Raw genomic sequence first — 17,673 nt, 5'->3', positions numbered from 1 at the left:
AACCAAACACCAAGAAATTTCTGTTTTGAAACTCTCTTTAATTCAATATGCTCGTAGAAAATTTTCAGAGTGATACTTTCTACTGTATTAATAGGATGAAAAATAATGTAGTTTGATAAATTAAGGCTTAGCCTATTGGTCAATAACCAGTTATGTAGGTTTCTTAAATATGCACTTGCCGTAGCCTCCATTTGGGACAAGAAGTGGAATGAAAAACATATATTCGTATCGTCAGCGTACATGACCAGATTAGGCGATTCGGATATGTTAGCGATATCATTTATACATACTAAAAATAGTAATGGTCCCAATATTGATCCTTGGGGTGGACCATGCTGAATTGCCAATGTCTCTGAGGGTGCGCCATTAACTTGAACATACTGCAATGTGTTATTTAAATAGCTCTTTAGCAAGTCAGATGCAATACAATGTGTGCCATGGCTGTTCAGCTTAGATTGTGGTGTTTTACGTGCCAAAACCACTTTCTGATTATGAGGCACGTCGTAGTGGAGGACTCCGGAAATTTCGACCACCTGGGCATCTTTAACGCACAGCTAAATCTAAGTACACGAGGGTTTTTGTATTTCGCCCCCATCGAAATGCGGTCGCCGTCGCCGGGATTCGATCCCGCGACCTCGTGCTCAGCAGCCCAACACCAGTGATACTGAGCAACCACGGCGGATAACTGTTAAGCTTGCGTAGCAGGGTGTTGTGATGAACTCAATCGAATGCCTTTCGGAAATCTAAGAAAAGACCAGGAGTGTACTGTTTCATTTCGATATTCTTAATAATTTTTTCTTTTCCTGTTAACAGCGCCAGCTCTGTTGATTTGTTTTTCAGAAATCCATACTGCGAGGTAGTAATAACAGTGAACTTATGGGAAGCATTTTCGAGACGAGTATTAATGACACCTTCAAAGACTTTTGATAAAACGGGTAGAACACCTCGAACTGAAATGGGTCTATAATTAGATATGTCATTATTTCCCCCACTTTTGTAAACTGGACATACACGTGCTACCTTCAGCTGATCTGGCTACACTCCGCTTTCTAATATACGATTTGTGACGTAACACAAGACATCACATATTAAATAAGATACATGCTTCAAAGGTACTGCTGGTATACCATCATGCCCAGGTGAAACATGATTTTTACCTTATGTATTAATGAAGCTATTCCATGAGTAGTAGTTGGCATAAGCGCAATAGAATTTTGTAACGGAGTGATTAGATTAGAAAGTGCTTAGAAAGAAAACAAGTCGCGTCCACAAATGTGTATGCCGTGACTGAGGGGTTATCGTAAAGCCTGATCCTCAATCGGGCCCAATCTGAATCTTCGCCTGTACACCGCAGGTACGAAACGATAGCGTCGTCGCTCAGTTACCTGACCTTTGTCTTTGCCAAATACCCGGACGTCCAAGAGAAGGTGCGCCAAGAAGTTACCGATGCCATCTCTGAGCAGGTAAGCGACCCCCTTCATTTACGCCTTCCCACGTGATTGTCACAATTTCCCGGAGGATGCAGCTGCGTTATTTACCAGAGAGTTCTGACTGGTTAACTGAGATAAAAGCTTTATAAACAGCTTGGCAAAGGCACAGTAGCCGAAAGGCAAACACAGTGAATGAGAATGTAAAACACACAATTAATATGTACAATAACAAAGCAAAAAACAATAAAAAAGCAGTGCGCATATCTTCAGAAGTTAAAAAATAATAGGAATAACCATTTCAAAAACTATAAGAACAAGAGTGACGAACCCGCGGCGGAGGTGAAGCAGGCATTAAGCACTCCCCATACTTGGGCCGATCACGAAGATAGTGCAATGTCGCGCCGACCCACGGCGGAGGTGAAGCAGGCATTAAGCACTCCCCATACTTGGGCTGATCTCGAAGATAGTGTAATGCCGGGCCGACCCACGGCGAAGGTGAAGCAGGCGGTAAGCACTCCCCACATTTGGGCTGATACCGAAGATATTGAAATGCTGGCCCGACCCGCGGCGGAGGTTAATCAGGTGTCAAGCACTCCCCATACCTTGGCCCATCCCGAAGATGGTGCAATGCCGGGCCGACCCGCGGCGAAGATGAAGCAGGCGTTAAGCACTCCCCATATTTTGGCCGATACCGAAGTTAGTGAAATACCGGGCCGACCCGCAGTTCGCCATTAAGGGGCCCACATACACAGCTTCGCTGGTCATCCTTCTTCACAGAGTGGAAGGGCACTGAGTTTTTTTAGATATAAATGTTCTTTGCATTTGAGCTTTGTCTCTCGGGTCTAGTAACATACTTTCAGAGTAGGGTTCGCACATCTTTCTTTTTCGGTCATTCCTATGTTCATCATAAAACATAAAAATTGGGAATGGTCACTAATGTCCGATGGTATTATCCCAGCGTTATAAAAAGCGGTGTCAGGGTTTGTGATAAGTAAATACAGCACAGTAGAATTTGATATAGTGACCCGAGTTGGTGTTTTGATTACGTTTGTGAAACCTTGGAACCTGATGAGTGAATTAGAGTTGTGAAGTCCTCAGCAGTGAGTGTAGCATGAATGAATGACTGGATCTCGAACGTTATGTTAAAATCACCCCCACAAACTACTCTAAGGTTGTTTGCGCGAATGAACTACAAGAACGCCTCAAAAACATTAATAAAGTCTAATAAGTTACCACTTGGTTCGGACGATACACAATACTGATTATTTGACAGTGATTTCCAATAGCCAAAATTTAAGAATCATCAGTTTATGTTTGGATACAAATTCACAACATCTGAATATGTCCGTATACAGAGTCACCCCGCTCCCACGTCATTTTATGTGTTTCATATGTAAATTGCTATAGCCATCAAGGCGCAACCTACCACGCATGATAAATACCACGTCTGTGCCATCATAACTGCATTAAATCTCAATTTGCTGAATAAGTACTCCAATGCGGTACTATTTCCATGTGCACAGCGTGTATTCATACAGAATACAAAACTGACCTGTAAGCAGTAAGGGCGAATGTACTCAGGCAAAACAAACTCTTGGTAGTCCATTATGAATTACAGAAGTTTCGCGAAATACCTGTTTCTTTTCTTTAATTTACCTTATATCTTCCGTGCCCTAAAACCCTGACGGCGATGGATCGAAGGATCAGACTGCTTCGCGAGAATTTTGCTATTGAATGTCCGTACCGATTTTCAGTGATCCTCCTTATTTTTCTTCAAGGCCATGCCGAACAACGTCTTTAGAGCTGGGAAGAGGTGCTCCTTCACATATATAGGCGCAGAATTTTCAAGCTCAATATCGCCGTTCGTGACTCTAGTCTGTTTTGATTTCTTCAGTACTTTGTCACTCGTAGCACTGGACCTGAAGAACAATATTATATTTGTTTTTGTTTTTTAGGGATACGAGTCGGTATACGATGGCAGTATTCAATGTCGTTTTCGGGGATTGGTTCAATAATGGCATTTCCAGTGTTAAGGAGAACGCTTGAAACATATTCACCCTCTTCTGAATTTCCAAATTAGCATTTCTCGAATACTGTTCCATGTGGACCATCCTTTATCAGGTCACCATTCTTCGTTTCCAAAGACGTGCACTTCATCTGAAGGGCCACGTTTTCTTTCTGCAGAGTAGAATGTTTCACAATTTCATTTTCCAGTCTTTTCTTTAGTTCATCTATGGATTCATGGGCAAAATCTAGACTCTGTAATGTTCAGCTGTTCATTTCGTAAGTCACGTATTTCGACTCCCAGCTCTCGTTTAACGCCCTCTCACGACTTCTTTTCATTTCCAGCCTAAAGCAACCGTTAAACGAAGTAGCGCTGACTTCATGACTTTCCTAAGTTTCCTTCTCTTCGTCTTTCGAGGCGACGATACCAGCCTATCACGTACCGCCTCTATGACTCCGATATTGCTTTTAGCTTCTTTTTATTAGTAGAAGCGTCATGCTGCTCACCCATTACAATTTGTATTGATTGATGGAGTAATTAATTATATGACTGATTCATTTATTCATTCTCGTCCGAAAGCAACTGGGGCTATGAGAGACGCTGTAGTGGAGGGCTATGTATTAATTTTCATCATGTACTCACGCTTTTGTCTATTGTATACTCGCTGCGTTGCTTTCTTTTAAATCTCTGTTGCAGTCTGCGTCAGTTTCGCGACGTCGAATGACACAGAAGAACGTGTGTGTATCAAGGTCTGATTTGTCTTGAGAACTTTGTTCAAACAGCTTCTTCATTTTGAAGTTTGTAACGTAAGCTCAGACAGTCAACCAGAAAGTGACGTAGGAGTGGCCAGAAGGTTGCATGATGCAGTTAAAAAAAATGCCCCAATCTATGGAGCTCAATCGAACGGCTTGTGCACCACGACAACGCTTCCGATCACACAGTGCTGAGCCTGCAGCGCTTCCTGATAAAAATTGGATGACAACGCCACCTTATCTCACCATCTCTACTCTCAATATCTTGCCATTCGCATCGCTTTATCTCCAAGACTAAAACGAGAGATTAAAGGAAAGTATTTTCAAGTTGTGGAGGAGGTAAAGAAGAAAATGGAGGAAGCATGGAGTGTCACGAGTTTGCAAGAGTTGTTGAACAATTCTGGATGACGGATAAAGAGGAGTGGAGAAGTTCATTGCGTTTGAGAGTCTGTACATTAAAGGTCATTAGTCTTGAAATATTCTAAGAAATGTGTGAATGTATTGATAACAACAACTATCATTAGTTGTGTGTACCCCCCTCTTATGTAACAGTAATTTCTGCGAGTACATGGCCGGGCAATGGTCAAACATAAGGCGGTCATTAAATCGCTTGTGACGAAATAACCGCTCTCTCGCAGGACAAATCTTCTTGCTGAAGCCCTATCCGGCCGAAATTTTTACACGGCCATTCATCGCTGTGTACTGACGAAACGGGTGTAAATTTTTCCTCATGCCCGTGCCATGTTTATTCGCGAGAAAGAAATACATTTCTATGTAATACGTTATGCCGAAAGAGGCATAACAATTTGTTCCCAACGTCATGTGGCATATCTGCTCCATCCATCGAACACTTTGCCCCGCGTGTCTATTTCTGAGTAAGCACGTCCTAAAAAAATCTTTCTTGTTGTCTTGTTTCTCGTGCAGGGCAAACTCGACTTCGAGATGGTGATGAAAAGGCTGAATTACCTGGAACGAGTAATCAAGGAGACAATGCGGCTTTATCCACCCGGCCTCACGTAAGCATTGCGTCAACCATACCACGAATATTTGTGAAAGGTTCCACAGGTCACAAGATCCTTTGCGTCTTTCAGTTTAATGACCTGAAAAAAAAAGAGGAATGAACAAAGAGAGGTAAAATATAAGAAGATCGTGGCCGTTTCTTTTTAGTGGTGGAGAGGAAGATTGGTTACATACAGGTGAAGGAAGGAGAAGAGACTTGATGGACTCGTGAATTATTAGCTTTTTTCAGTGTCCTTGTAAAATGCGTAACTATTATGACATTACCATTAAGTATTTTGTAAGCAATATGGACATGATGTAACAATCTGGTGTTATCAACATACTCGACACAATATATGACGCTACCTAAATCAATAATGAGACTGTACTAAAGCCCACGGATGGGTATTTTGGCACAACCGACGTCACACAAAACAGAGCTACATATAGCACATCTAGAAAAATTGGCAAGTTTTGATATTAGGAACAAGTATAAGAATATAATAAATACATATATTAGTGAGAACAAGCACCCAAGCCAAGGACTGCGACGCGGAGGAAAACTGCAAACCACGGCGCCTGTCATCAGGAGTAGACAAAAGATTTATAGTCAATCGGTGGCGGGACACATACTTTACAAAGCAAAAAAAAAAAAAAAATTCACAGCCTCGCTTATATTATCCCTAAGACGACTTGAAGGCGAAAGCCCAAGTGCCGATGCATTCAAGACGGACACATGACGTACACATCCGCCTTAATTCGCTTAGGCTACTTCGCTTAGTCATCCCCCTTAATTCGCTTAGCGTACTTCGCTTCGTCATCCCTCTTGACTGGAAAGGTCGAGGGTTCGAGTACAATAATTAACTATAGCTTAATTAGTTGTGCCTGAATTAACCAAGGGTCATGGGCTCGACTCCCACCAAAGGTCGAGTGCTCGTAGCCTTTATGTATCTTTAGTGTTGTCGACACGTCTTCGCTCAAGGTCGACTGACCAATGACACATATAAGGCTTTCGCCTTAACGAGCATGTCAGAGTAGCGTGCGGCACCAAAAAGGGGGCTGCGGAGATCTGCGGCGGCAGCGCCATCACCGTAGGCACGGGCGCTGCGCATTGCGCAGCCTTCCTCATCGCGGCCACGTGTCCGTTTCCCTGTGTCCGCCCGCATCATTCTGTGTTTGATGTTGTCAACTGTCAAAATCTCGATTTCGGCACGTGTGCGTCGAGGAGGTTTTCAGGGGGTTCCAATCTTGACAAATGGGCGGAAACTACGGCGAAGCGGCCACGTTCTCGATGTGCAAGGGGAATCGCGAGCGACAGCAGTCGAGCCTTCTGATGATGACAAAATGTATTTATTAAAGGATGGCGCGAAGGCCTATAATGGGGAATAGGAAGAGGAGGGGGGAGGCGTATTCAGAGCCGTCCTAGAAGCTGCGCGTCCTTGGCGAAAGCCAAGAGCGAGTCCAGAATGGCCCTGTCAGAATCCATCGAGCCAGTTGCCGGTCTAATCCATTCCTCGTAGGACGACACTCGCACCGCCCTCAGGTGGTGGTCCCGCTGTTGAGCGTGTCGCTGGCACTCCCAAAACAGATGGGCTGCGGATGGTCGCGTAGCCATGTCGCAGTCAGGGCACCTGTGTGGCGTCTGGAGCGCTTCTTGGTCCGAGGAGGCTGTGGGATGGCCGGGTTCCTGCGATGGAAGGGAGTTGGGAGACGGAGGTGGAGGGCGTCTTTCCCGGCGTGGCCGGTACTGTCGCCACCGTTCCAGCACTTCCGGTGTGAGGACGAAGCCGGAACGCAGCCTATGCAGCAGCACCTGCCCCGACCTGGGAAGACCCGCTGGAAGTGGGTCTGGGTCTGAGGGCACATTCGCACGGAGTTCCCTCTTGCGTCGGTTGGCTGCTGCTCTCAGAGCTCTGTCTGGGTCATACGGGGCTCCATTTGTCGTGTTGCTTGTGCTGGTTGTGAGGGCTTCTGAAGGATCCCGGGAGACGGCGCGGTTGGAAAGGGCGCGCGCCGCCTCGTGGGCTCTCTCATTTCCCTCGATGCCCTGGTGACCAGGGATCCAATGAAGTGTTGCAGTGACCCCGTGGGCTTCCGCACGCCTGAAGGCCTGCTTGACGAGGAGTACTTCCGATGATGATGTGTGGCGCGACTTGCAGGCATGCAGCGCATACTGAGAGTCGGTGTATATATCGATGTGTTTTGCTTGCGTGGTGCTTGAAACTCTATCTAATGCCCAGACTATTGCGCGGAGTTCAAGTTCCGTTGGGTCGTCAGCATCAGCAGTTGTAAAGGTAAAATGTGTCTCACAAGAACCCACTACGTGGTAGGCGACTGCTCCCTCGTTGGTGCGTGGGTCGAAAGCTGCGTCAGTGTACACTTGTTCATGGCTTGGCGGTGCGTCTGCCAATGTCTGCACATGACGCGCAGCGAATGCTGCCCGGCGGTGCGCATGTTGGGCACCCATGTTTCGGGGCGTTGGTGTAGTGTCGACGACAGCAATGTCATCCCACGGTGAGATGTCGGATGGCAGTTGTGGCAAAGTTGATATATCCTTTTCCATGTAGGCCAGTAGAGTCCTGCCTTGTCTAGTGTGCTTCAGGCGTTCCTCGTGTCCTGCCTTCGATGCTTCGATGGTTGCACGGAGGGTAGGCAACTTCGCATAGCGATGTAGCTCCTTGACACGTGTGTGTTTCGGGAGCCCTGTGATAACACGGAGAGCTGATCTGTGGAGTACCTCTAGCTGTGTCCAGTGCCGAGCAAGCAGGTCATAACAGCGCGTTCCGTATATCGCTCGGGATGTCAGCAAAGCACTAACAAGCTTTCGGCATACGTCGGTACCAGCACCGCCCATGCGGAAACAGATTCGTTTTATGAGGTGCAGAGTGTTGTGCCATGTCCGACGAAGGTCTGCGAGCCACGCATCCGCTGTGCCTGTGCGGTCAATAGGTATCCCGAGAACGCGCACTGATTTTTCTGCTCGCTGCAGCGTTTTGCCTGCGAGAGTGAGCGTGAGGGCTGCTTCGTCCTGCGTTGAACCTCGGATCACCACATAGGTTGTCTTCTCTGGAGATGGCCGCATGCCAGTTTGTGGCAGGTAGTCGTCAATAACGTCAAGTGCCGCTTGCAGGGTCTCCTGCTGCTCATCAATTGGTCGTGATGCAGTCCATAACGTGATGTCATCTGCGTAAATTGTGAAGCCCAGTTCGGAAATAGCCTCCAGTCGCTCAGCCAGGCCTATCATAGTCAAATTAAAGAGGAGGGGTGATAGTATGGAGCCTTGTGGGACTCCCACTATGTTAGGGTAAACCTTCCCGACGTCTCCGTCTACCCGGATGGAAAAAGTGCGATCTTGAAGGAAGGAACGCACAAAGTTGAGGGGGCGGCCCGTGATTCCGTGCCTCTCAGCTGCCTCGATGATTGCCTCATGCGTCACAGTGTCAAAAGCTTTACGGAGGTCCACCGCCACCAGGACGCTCGGGTGTCGCTTTGCGCGACCGACTGTCTTTCGACGCAGTACACCTTCCCTCACAAGTAGGAGGCTGTCATGAGTGCCAAGGTTTGGTCTAAACCCTGTCTGGGCTGGATGAAAGCGACCCTCTGTTTCTAGAAAGTGAGATATGCGTGTCAAGGCCATTCGCTCCGCCAGCTTACACGTAGTAAGTGTGAGAGATACAGGGCGCATGTTCGACAGTACATCTGGCTGTTTGTTTGGTTTCGGTATGGGTGTGACTATCGAATGCTTCCATCCTGCTGGGATTTCACCATTGATCCACACTTATCTCCTCGAGAAGTTGCTTTTTTGCGTATTCTTCCAGATTCCTCAGAGCCGCCCACGTCACGCCGTCATAGCCTGGCGCGCTGCGCGCGTTGATGGAAGAAAGTGCCTGTTCGAGCTCGAAGAGTGAGAATGGGGCCTGGATGCCCTCATCGGTCACTGGAAGCGTTTTCCGGTAAATGTCGACGTTCGGGGGCGTCGCCGGTTGGGGAAAAAATGTGTTCGCGGCATCATCTTGGAGTTGGCTGACTGACTGGCTAGTTTTGAGCAAGACATTTGAAATAGCACTGCGTGTTTTACGCTGACCTGTCATAGCCTTGAACGTGTGCCACACCTTGTGGAGGCCAGTTCTTTCGTTGAATGACGAGCAGTGCTGGCTCCAACGTTCCCGATACAGGCGCTTGGCGTATCTTCTAGCGATGGCAGTGCGACGTCGAAGTCGCACACGGTCGCGATGTCGTCGGCCATTGGCTTCGTACGTCAACTGTGCTCGCTTGCGCGCATCCCAAAGGTTTAGCATATGTATGTCCGGCGTCGGAGCATCAGCTCTCACCTCAGTCTCAGTAGTGGCCTTGCGCAGGGCGCGTGACGCCCGCTCCCGTACGGATGAAGTCTTGGATTGCTCCGCAAATGCTCTTCTGTAGGCATCCCATCTGAACGTGCGCACAGTGCGCCCGGCCGCACGCTTTCGTCCCACGTTCAAAGTAATCCACAGTGGATAGTGGTCGCTGCATCAGGCGTCCGGATCGCATCGCCAGTCTTTCACGTAGGCTGGTGTGGATAACGTCAGGTCTGGGGTCGTGTTACGTTGTCCACTATGCAGGGCGGCGCGGGTGGGGTAGTCGGTGTCATTTGCGAGCACTAAGTCAGCTGCCTCCGTGGCATCTGCGAGCGCCATTCCGCGGGGCGTGTGATAGTCATAGCCCCACTGCGGATGCTTGGCGTTGAAATCGCCGCCTATTAGGAAGTCGTCGTTTGGGTAACGTCTCCGCAAAGCGTGAATCCACGTGAATGAACCGCGTGTACGGGAGCTAACTTCAGGGCGCATGTATACCGATACCAGCACTGCATTTCGCTTTGCAATCTTGCAACGGACAGCCACCACCTCCTGCACGGCAGTCGAGTACTGAGAAGTGTCAATCTGCGTTTGCGGAATGTCTGTGCGGACAAAGACAGCCGCTTGTCCCCGTATTACAAATTCTTCGGCTGCACTGGCGATACCATTGTGCTGCGGGTTTCGGTGGCGTTTCCTGTTTCTATGCTCTTGACGGTTGGTAATAACCATTGAACTGTCGTAGTGTCCGATCTGTGCCATTAGTTTCTTGAAGTAAAAGCGCAAGGGGGCGTCCGACACAGTCAAACAAGAGGTTCAGTTCTGTCGCACAAGTGCCGAGCCCTCGGCAGTTCCACTGTAAAACGTGTGGAGTGGGACTGTCGAGGGCTGTACGCGAAGCCGGGTGGCTATTGACGCGAGGCGAAGAGCTGTTGGAGCAAGCCATATTGTCGTTGGAAGTGCTTCTCCTGCGCTTGGAGGAGAGGGTGCAAAAGTTGTTGTACCAGCAGAGCCAGGTCTGTCTGCTGTGTGGTAGTAGAGGTTGTTTCTTGCGTTTTAGTGAGCTCCTGCGGATTGCATGGCTGCTGCTGTCGCTTGGCACGAACACGTTCGAGCAGTGCTGCATGCCTTTTTTCGTTCTCTTCTAGTTTCCGCCGCAGTTCGACGTTCTGTCGTGCGAGTTCCGCAATCTCAGCTTCTACACTGTCTTTCGACGTATCAACCAGCTGCGATGGTGAAGGCAGCATAGGTGTGGTATAAGGTAAAGAGTTCGCCGGTTTGTCTCCACTTGGTTGAGTTCGCTTGAGCGCTGCTGCGTAGTTGAGGTTGCAGCTTTTTCCTCCCGTTGTTGGTTGTGCGCAGTTCTTTGAAACAATCTCGTTCACTGCTTCCTTTATGGTACGTGGCTGCGTTGAGATGTTTTCACTTTCAAGTAGCTGCTGCGTCAATTTGACGTCATGGCACTGGACAGTTCTAGTGCGGCTTCTCGATCGGTGTGCGCCGTGCCTTCTACGACGAGAGCGGGGCCTTGAGCGGAGTTTCTTAGCAATTTTTGCGTCGGACTACAGTTTAGCTGGACACTTCGGGTCAGTCGCCGTGTGACCTTCTTCTTCACAGTTGCGGCATCTGGGCGTCGTCTGTTTGCATTCATTGCCAGTAGTACTACCTTCGTGTGTCTTGCCGCATGTAGGACATACCGCTTCGTGCGGGCAGACATCCTTCTTGTGACCAAAGCGATGACAACGATTACACACGATGCTTTTAGGTTCGTAAATTGAAACTCGGGTGATGCGGCCGTAATACACGACTCTGTTAGGGGGGTGGCGTCCTTCAAAAGTCAGTAGACATGCCCCACGCTTTCCCACTGGGCGCGCGTCAAGGATACGTCGGTGCTCACAGGTCAAGGCTGCCCGGAGTTCAGCCTTTGTTTCATTGCAGTCAACGTCGTATATAACACCTCGACACATGTCTCGTCCGGGTGCCTGATACACTTGTACTGGTATCTGTCCGTGGTTCCCGTCTAGGTGTGAAAGTTTGAGAAGCCCGTCTGCTTGCCTCTTGTCGTGAACGAGCAATCGTATGGTGTTAGATGCTGGTTGCAACGTGTACGTCAAAGGCTTGGTGTTCACGGCAGCGGGTGTGGCCATCACGAAGTTGCGCTGGAGGTCCTTGCCTGGTACAGTCGTGAGCGCCACGTTTACCCGTGGTTTCACGACTAGCACAAAAGTTTCTGGCGGTGTTTCCATCTCGGGCCGCGTTTGGTTGTGCTTACGGCGTTGCACTTTCCACACTCCTTCGTCACCGTAATCTTCAAACGCGTCCTGGGAGAGGGCTCCGGCGTCTCGAATTGTCTCTAGCTTCTCAGTTGAGTTTGCGTAAGACAACAGTTCTTGAGACGCGTGCAATGCAGTCTCTGCTTGACATGGCGTTGTCACATCAGCCTGTAGGCTTGAGGATGTCGGTGGTGCTTGTGTTTGCATGTCGTCTTCGTCACTGGAAGGGGCGGACGCGTCTTCGTAGGTCGATGACGTGAAAGAGTCGTGCCGCGTTCGTTTCGATACCGCACTGGCCGTCGTTGACAGACTTGCAGAGCGGTCTCTATCACGACGGTGGCGGCTGCGGCTGCGTTCGTTCGGTTCCCTATTGTTCTTTCGTCTTTGGCGTTCGCGTCTATGTTGTTGGTCAGCGGTAGCATGCCCACAGCGTTCTTCATGCATCCCAGCAGAGCGTTCTGTGGTAGACGCTTCCGGAACGCCTTCGGGACGTGGCGTAGCCGCTTCCTGGCCCCAGTCTTGGGCAGGCGTCATCAAAGCTGATTGTCCCTGGCGTTGTTCATGGTCGTCAGATGGAGGTAGCTTCGATGACCCGGGCTCGGTCATCAACGCAGTCATGGCCATGCATTAGGCTTAGCAAGGCTGCCCGCTGGCGCGTAAAAGCGGCCGTAAAACGGCCAGAAAGCAACGCACCTTTCCGAGGCTTGTCTCGACGTGTGGCCGAAGCGACACCGATGAAGAGGATGTGCGACAGAAGATGGCGAGACGCGAACAGCGCGCGTAACTGTCGAAAAGAAACGGAGCGCCAGGAAAAGACGTGCGCTCGCATCCGAACCGGAAGTTTATCTCCGTCGAGCCTTCTAAAGAGAAAGTGCCTGCCACATACAAACGCCAACAGAAGCGCACGCTAGCGGGATCGGGTTTCTAAGCGCCTTTTTACGTCTACATCAAGGTGAATGCGGAAGTAGGTTGGTTTATCGACTACGTTTGGGTACACGATCCCTAAGCAGCGGATATTGACCCGTATACATGTGCGAACGAGCTGGCTCGCAGCTGTTACACATATGCGCGAAGTTCTGTCGTTTTTTTATTTACCCGTATACCACACAGCTAAACTTGTGAGCGTGTCATTTTATGTCATTTATGAATCATACCAGCCTGTTACACAGGAAAGCTTTAAAAAGGGGAAGAGATGTGTACACATGGTTAACTAAATTATTTGCGTTGCATTTGGCTCCAACGTTAACCTTTTGCTTTGGTTTTCAAGGTCGCTTCTTTCTTTCTTTTTCGTAAAGCGTATCGATCGCGCAAGCATCTCGTGATTACACTTTGAGTTGTTTCAGACGAGATATAAACAGTGGGCACCACAGACGTTAACGGCGAACTTGGAGTTAAGCAAGGCGAAAGTCAAGTGAACAAAGGACTTACGGCGAGAGCTACGAGGCCATAGAACACTCGATATATATATATATATATATATATATATATATATATTCTTAACGCCAAGTTCGCCGTTATCGTCTATGTATGGTGCCCACTGTTTATTTCTCGTTTGAAACAACTCAAAGTGTGATCACAATATATATATATATATATATATATATATATATATATATATATATATATATATATATATATATATATATATATATATATATATATATATATATATATATATATATGTATATATATATTTCTGGGGTTCTAAGTGTCAAAACCAAGGCATGATTATGGGGCACGCTGTAGTAGTCGACTGCCGAATAATTTTTACCACCTGGACTTCTTTAACGCGCACCTATTGAACGGTACACAGGCGTTTTTGCATATCGCCCCTACTGAAATGCGGCCGCCGCGGCCGGGATTCGATCCACATTCATGACAGTTGTCCCAGAGTCACTGCAACAGCGACTCTATGATAGGTGTTTTCATTCTGCACCGCGCGGCGCCGCCGACAACCAGCGCTGGCTACGGAAACAGCCTTTGCATGTAGGCTCCCTAGCGCTGGCTAAAGTTAGCGCTGGAGTGAAGGCGCTAGACGGCAGTCTGTGGGTCCTACAAAAATACGCTGACGCTATCTAGTTGGGAGGCCGCGAAAATGGTACGATAATTTGAACGATGACGTGCACGCACCTATATCAACGCTTGGTAAGGCCCAACGCGTCGGGCCAAGCTCTATCCATAGGCATACGTGTTCTGAGGAGCGCCTGCACTTCAACATTCTAGCACACCGGTGTCCAGTCCACCCAGACGCTGGCTGCACGTGACTTAAGGTGACACGAAATCGCAGCACGTCCTACGAAAAGCTGTTTTCTCCGCAATCTAGGTTGTGTGTCACGGCGGTGATGTTGGCTCGTCAAGTTTAAGCGCCGATTGCCTTGGCCGTCCAACATGGGACCTCTAGAAAACGTCGTGAAGCACGCTTATACAAAAGTGTATGGCCCTTATATCCCTACGAAGATCAGAGCGACAGCAGGGTGACGTCTTCCCCACGATGACTCGTTGTTTTAAGAAACGTATAATGGTATTGTTTCCACGTTGCCTTGCGTCGTTTATCGCAGCGGCTGCCTCAGTCTCGTTCGCGCACTTGCGTGGACGTCCAAAGGAGCTGGCACAGAAGTCGAAGCAGCGGAAAGTTCGTTTATCGGAACGCACGACAGAACTCACCGAAATCATCCCAATGACTGGCAGCGCCTTGACGCGCGGCGCTATATATGGAGACCGGCCACCGGCGCGGTCTGTCACAGTGACTCAATAAGATGTCGTTGGGCGAGTGGGTTCATACTGCAAGGAAATATATGGACTGCGCGGAATTCAAGACAGGGGCGTAGTAAGGGTCGGACAAGCGTCTCTGTGACTATGTGACCTTTTGTACTATTTCTGTCGAAGATTCGTCCATCGGAGCGCACGACAGAACTGACCGAAAAATGTGGAGGACGCTTAAGCTTGGCCTTCAAGAGTGGAACATCCCTGACTGCTTATCAAGCTTCCTGGCAACTGCAGCTTATGTAACCGCAATGTTTACCGGGAAACAGTGGCGGTGAACGTTATGCACGAGAGCGAGCGGGCGAGCGTCTTGGTAGAAACGCAGCCTCCTGCGTGGATGGATGGATGGATGGATGGATGGATGTTATCAGCGTCCCCTTTGGAACGGGGCGGTGGGTTGCGCCACCAAGATCTCGCTATTATACTGCCTAGTGTCCTACCTAGGTTTAAGAAAAAGAAAACGAATAAAACAACACGATGGACCCCCACAACCAAATTTTCTGACCCTCTATTGGGAACTTTGCTTTTTTACTTGTCCGTTTTTTGTCTTTTCCAGTGGCGTAGCAACAGGGGGGGGGGGGGGGGAGGGGGGGCCGGGTGCACGGGGCCACCAGGGGGGTACGGGTGATGTCACATACGTCTGAAGACACCCGAAAATTGTCGATATACTCGCCTTCCTCGACTACACCCGGGGGGGGGGGGAGGGGGATGACCGAAGAGCTATCGGCCCCGGGTGCCAGACGACCTAGCTACGCCACTGGTCGTTTCCCTACTTTTATTCCACCAATCTTCCAATCGCCTCTTACTAATCTCCATTGCGGACATGTTTCCTTTTCCCCTCCTCTCGCTGAACCCCAGGGCTTCAAGGCGGCGAGTGGTGCCTAAATGGACCGCTGGGCAGATGTCTTCACATTCTAATAAAACATATCCCATAGATGATGATGATGATGTCCTTGATGAGATTGGCGCTTACCCACTCGCGGGGTTTCGCTAGCTTTACCACAAAAAGCACATGCTTCTTCTTCCTTCTCATATCTCGCTTTATAGGTGCGTGTTCTAAGGCATCCTGATCTCGCTTCGAAAAGTAATGAGCTTCCTTTTGAGTTATGAAATTGTTTCTTTCCTGATTTCGTTTTTTCCTCTTAAGTAATTACTCATGGCAGGCTTCCTTTGCATTGCCGCCACCCATGAGATTATTTCAGCCTCTCTGACTTTCCGCTTGACGTTCTTTGTTGCTGTGTTGCCCACCCTACAGGCCGCATACTTGTTGGTGAGCTTCCTAGTTCTTTTCCATATACTGTGAATCAATGTTATGGCTGTAAAAATGCCTCAACGATCTCCCGGCCTATTTACTTTCTTCCATAATCCTCAGTCGTTCTTCATAATCAATTTTACTGTGAGCTTCCCTCACTTCAGCTTCATTTGCGTGGATGGATGGAAGGATGGATGGATGTTATCAGCGTCCGCTTTGGAACAGGGCGGTAGGTTGCGCCACCAAGTTCTTGCTATTATACTGCCTAATGTCCTACCTAGGTTAAACAATAAAAAGAAGAAAAACAACGCTATGAACTACCACACCCAAATTTTCTGATCCCCTATTGCGAACTGTGCTTTTGTACGTCTCAGTTTCTGCGTGGGCCGCAGATGCGAGCGCCACCCGGATGGTATTGTTGCAAGGAAGCAAGTGGGCCGCGCGGTTCTATGAATGGTAGAAACGCTGGAAAAGGTGTCTAAGTTTCCGCACAGCAGAGATATGTTTTCTGTTAAATTCAAATTACAATCCGACGCAATCATGTCTGTAGGTTGTGTTTAGGTTGTACTTTACGATTTTGGTGACGCATCTTACTTTGAGGAATTCAATTATTTAAATAACGTCTCTGCGCCCCGAGTTGGGCCTGCGTGGTTGTGGTTCGGAATGATTCTTCGTCAAACGACGTCTGACGCAAGACGCCGACACCGAATTTTTTGCGACATCGGGCCGTCAATGCTGTCGCGTTAGAACACCGCACCGACTGGCCGATGACCAGTGCCATCAGTGCCTTCGCAGAGAGAGGAGCAGTATGGGAACGCTGGCATAATGATTGGCATCGAAGCCAGCTGTGGAAGAAGACGATAAGCGTGCGAGCCGTGCCACGAGCGGGTCCCTGTGACCACGTGACTCTTTAGGACGAAAACCTTAAGTGGCTCGTTGCGCGATGGCCTTGGAAAAAAATTCGGCGTCGAGTATTACAAAAAAAAAACTATTCACCGACGATTACGTTAGTCACTAATGAGAATTTAGAGCGCAGCTGTTTAGGTGCTTTGAATTCGCAATATATTATGGCAAAGAACTTGATTCTGAAGAACAAGGTGCTCTCGGCGGTGGTAATGAGCCTCTGCTCGGGCAGTTCGTTTAGCAGCAGCGGCAGACGAAGCGTTTTCACCGCATTCTTTAGCAGAGCGCATTCTCTACCGGCAACGGCGCCGTAGGCGAAGCAACGCATGCTGAGTGGGTCCGAAGCCTACGTCAGCGCTTTGCTTCCGCGCAGGCCACATGCCTGGTCGTACTGGCACTCTTTTCCTTCTTTCCCTTTTTGCCATACCCTCCACCGCTTTCCTGTTCACGTCTATCAACCCCTCACTGCGCTCCGCGTTCGCTTTTGCCATTCGCTATGCTCGCCGTCCGCTCGGTTACGCCGACGCCGACGCTCGCCGCAAGAACGGGTACCTAGGAGCTGCTCTCTAAAGTACCCACGTGACCTTCTCTGAGGGAGAGGCAGGTGGGGAGAAGAACGATAACGATCGGTGCGCGCAGACAGAAAAGCAGGTGTTGCGTCGCTGACGTCATGCAGCAGCGGTGGCGGCGGTTGTGGTGACAGTCGACTGCGGAGCAAGAGAGACGGCGATAGAGGACGCTCGCCCGGAGCCCGTGTCCGGGCAAAGCCACCTAGACTAGGTGGATTTGGTCCGGGGCCTAGCGGATTGTCCGGTAGGCCTCGGAAGTACGCTACGGCCGAGGATGCTCCCCAAGCGAGAAACGAGGTGCGCTGTGCGAAGCGGCGGGAGCAAGGCGTTCGACCAAGAGTGCTGCTTTCTTCTGCTGAGAGGATGCACCGTAATTGTATTCGGATGGTGTTACAC

The 17,673-nt window shown here is 49.1% G+C and overlaps 1 protein-coding gene across 1 annotated transcript in view; it reads left to right on the top strand.

The window, feature by feature from the left end:
* Positions 1-17,673, top strand: part of LOC126522981 (cytochrome P450 3A14-like) — a 71,599-nt gene that overhangs the window by 43,601 nt on the left and 10,325 nt on the right. The window contains exons 10-11 of the mRNA XM_050171823.3: positions 1,355-1,463; positions 5,112-5,203. Coding sequence (XP_050027780.2) covers positions 1,355-1,463; positions 5,112-5,203 — 201 coding nt within the window. The remainder of the gene's footprint in view (positions 1-1,354; positions 1,464-5,111; positions 5,204-17,673) is intronic.

This window comes from Dermacentor andersoni, chromosome 6 (assembly GCF_023375885.2).
Source record: "Dermacentor andersoni chromosome 6, qqDerAnde1_hic_scaffold, whole genome shotgun sequence".
Taxonomy (NCBI): domain Eukaryota; kingdom Metazoa; phylum Arthropoda; class Arachnida; order Ixodida; family Ixodidae; genus Dermacentor; species Dermacentor andersoni.
The sequence above is the reverse complement of the archived record's forward strand: the minus strand, read 5'-3'. Positions and strand labels throughout refer to the sequence as shown.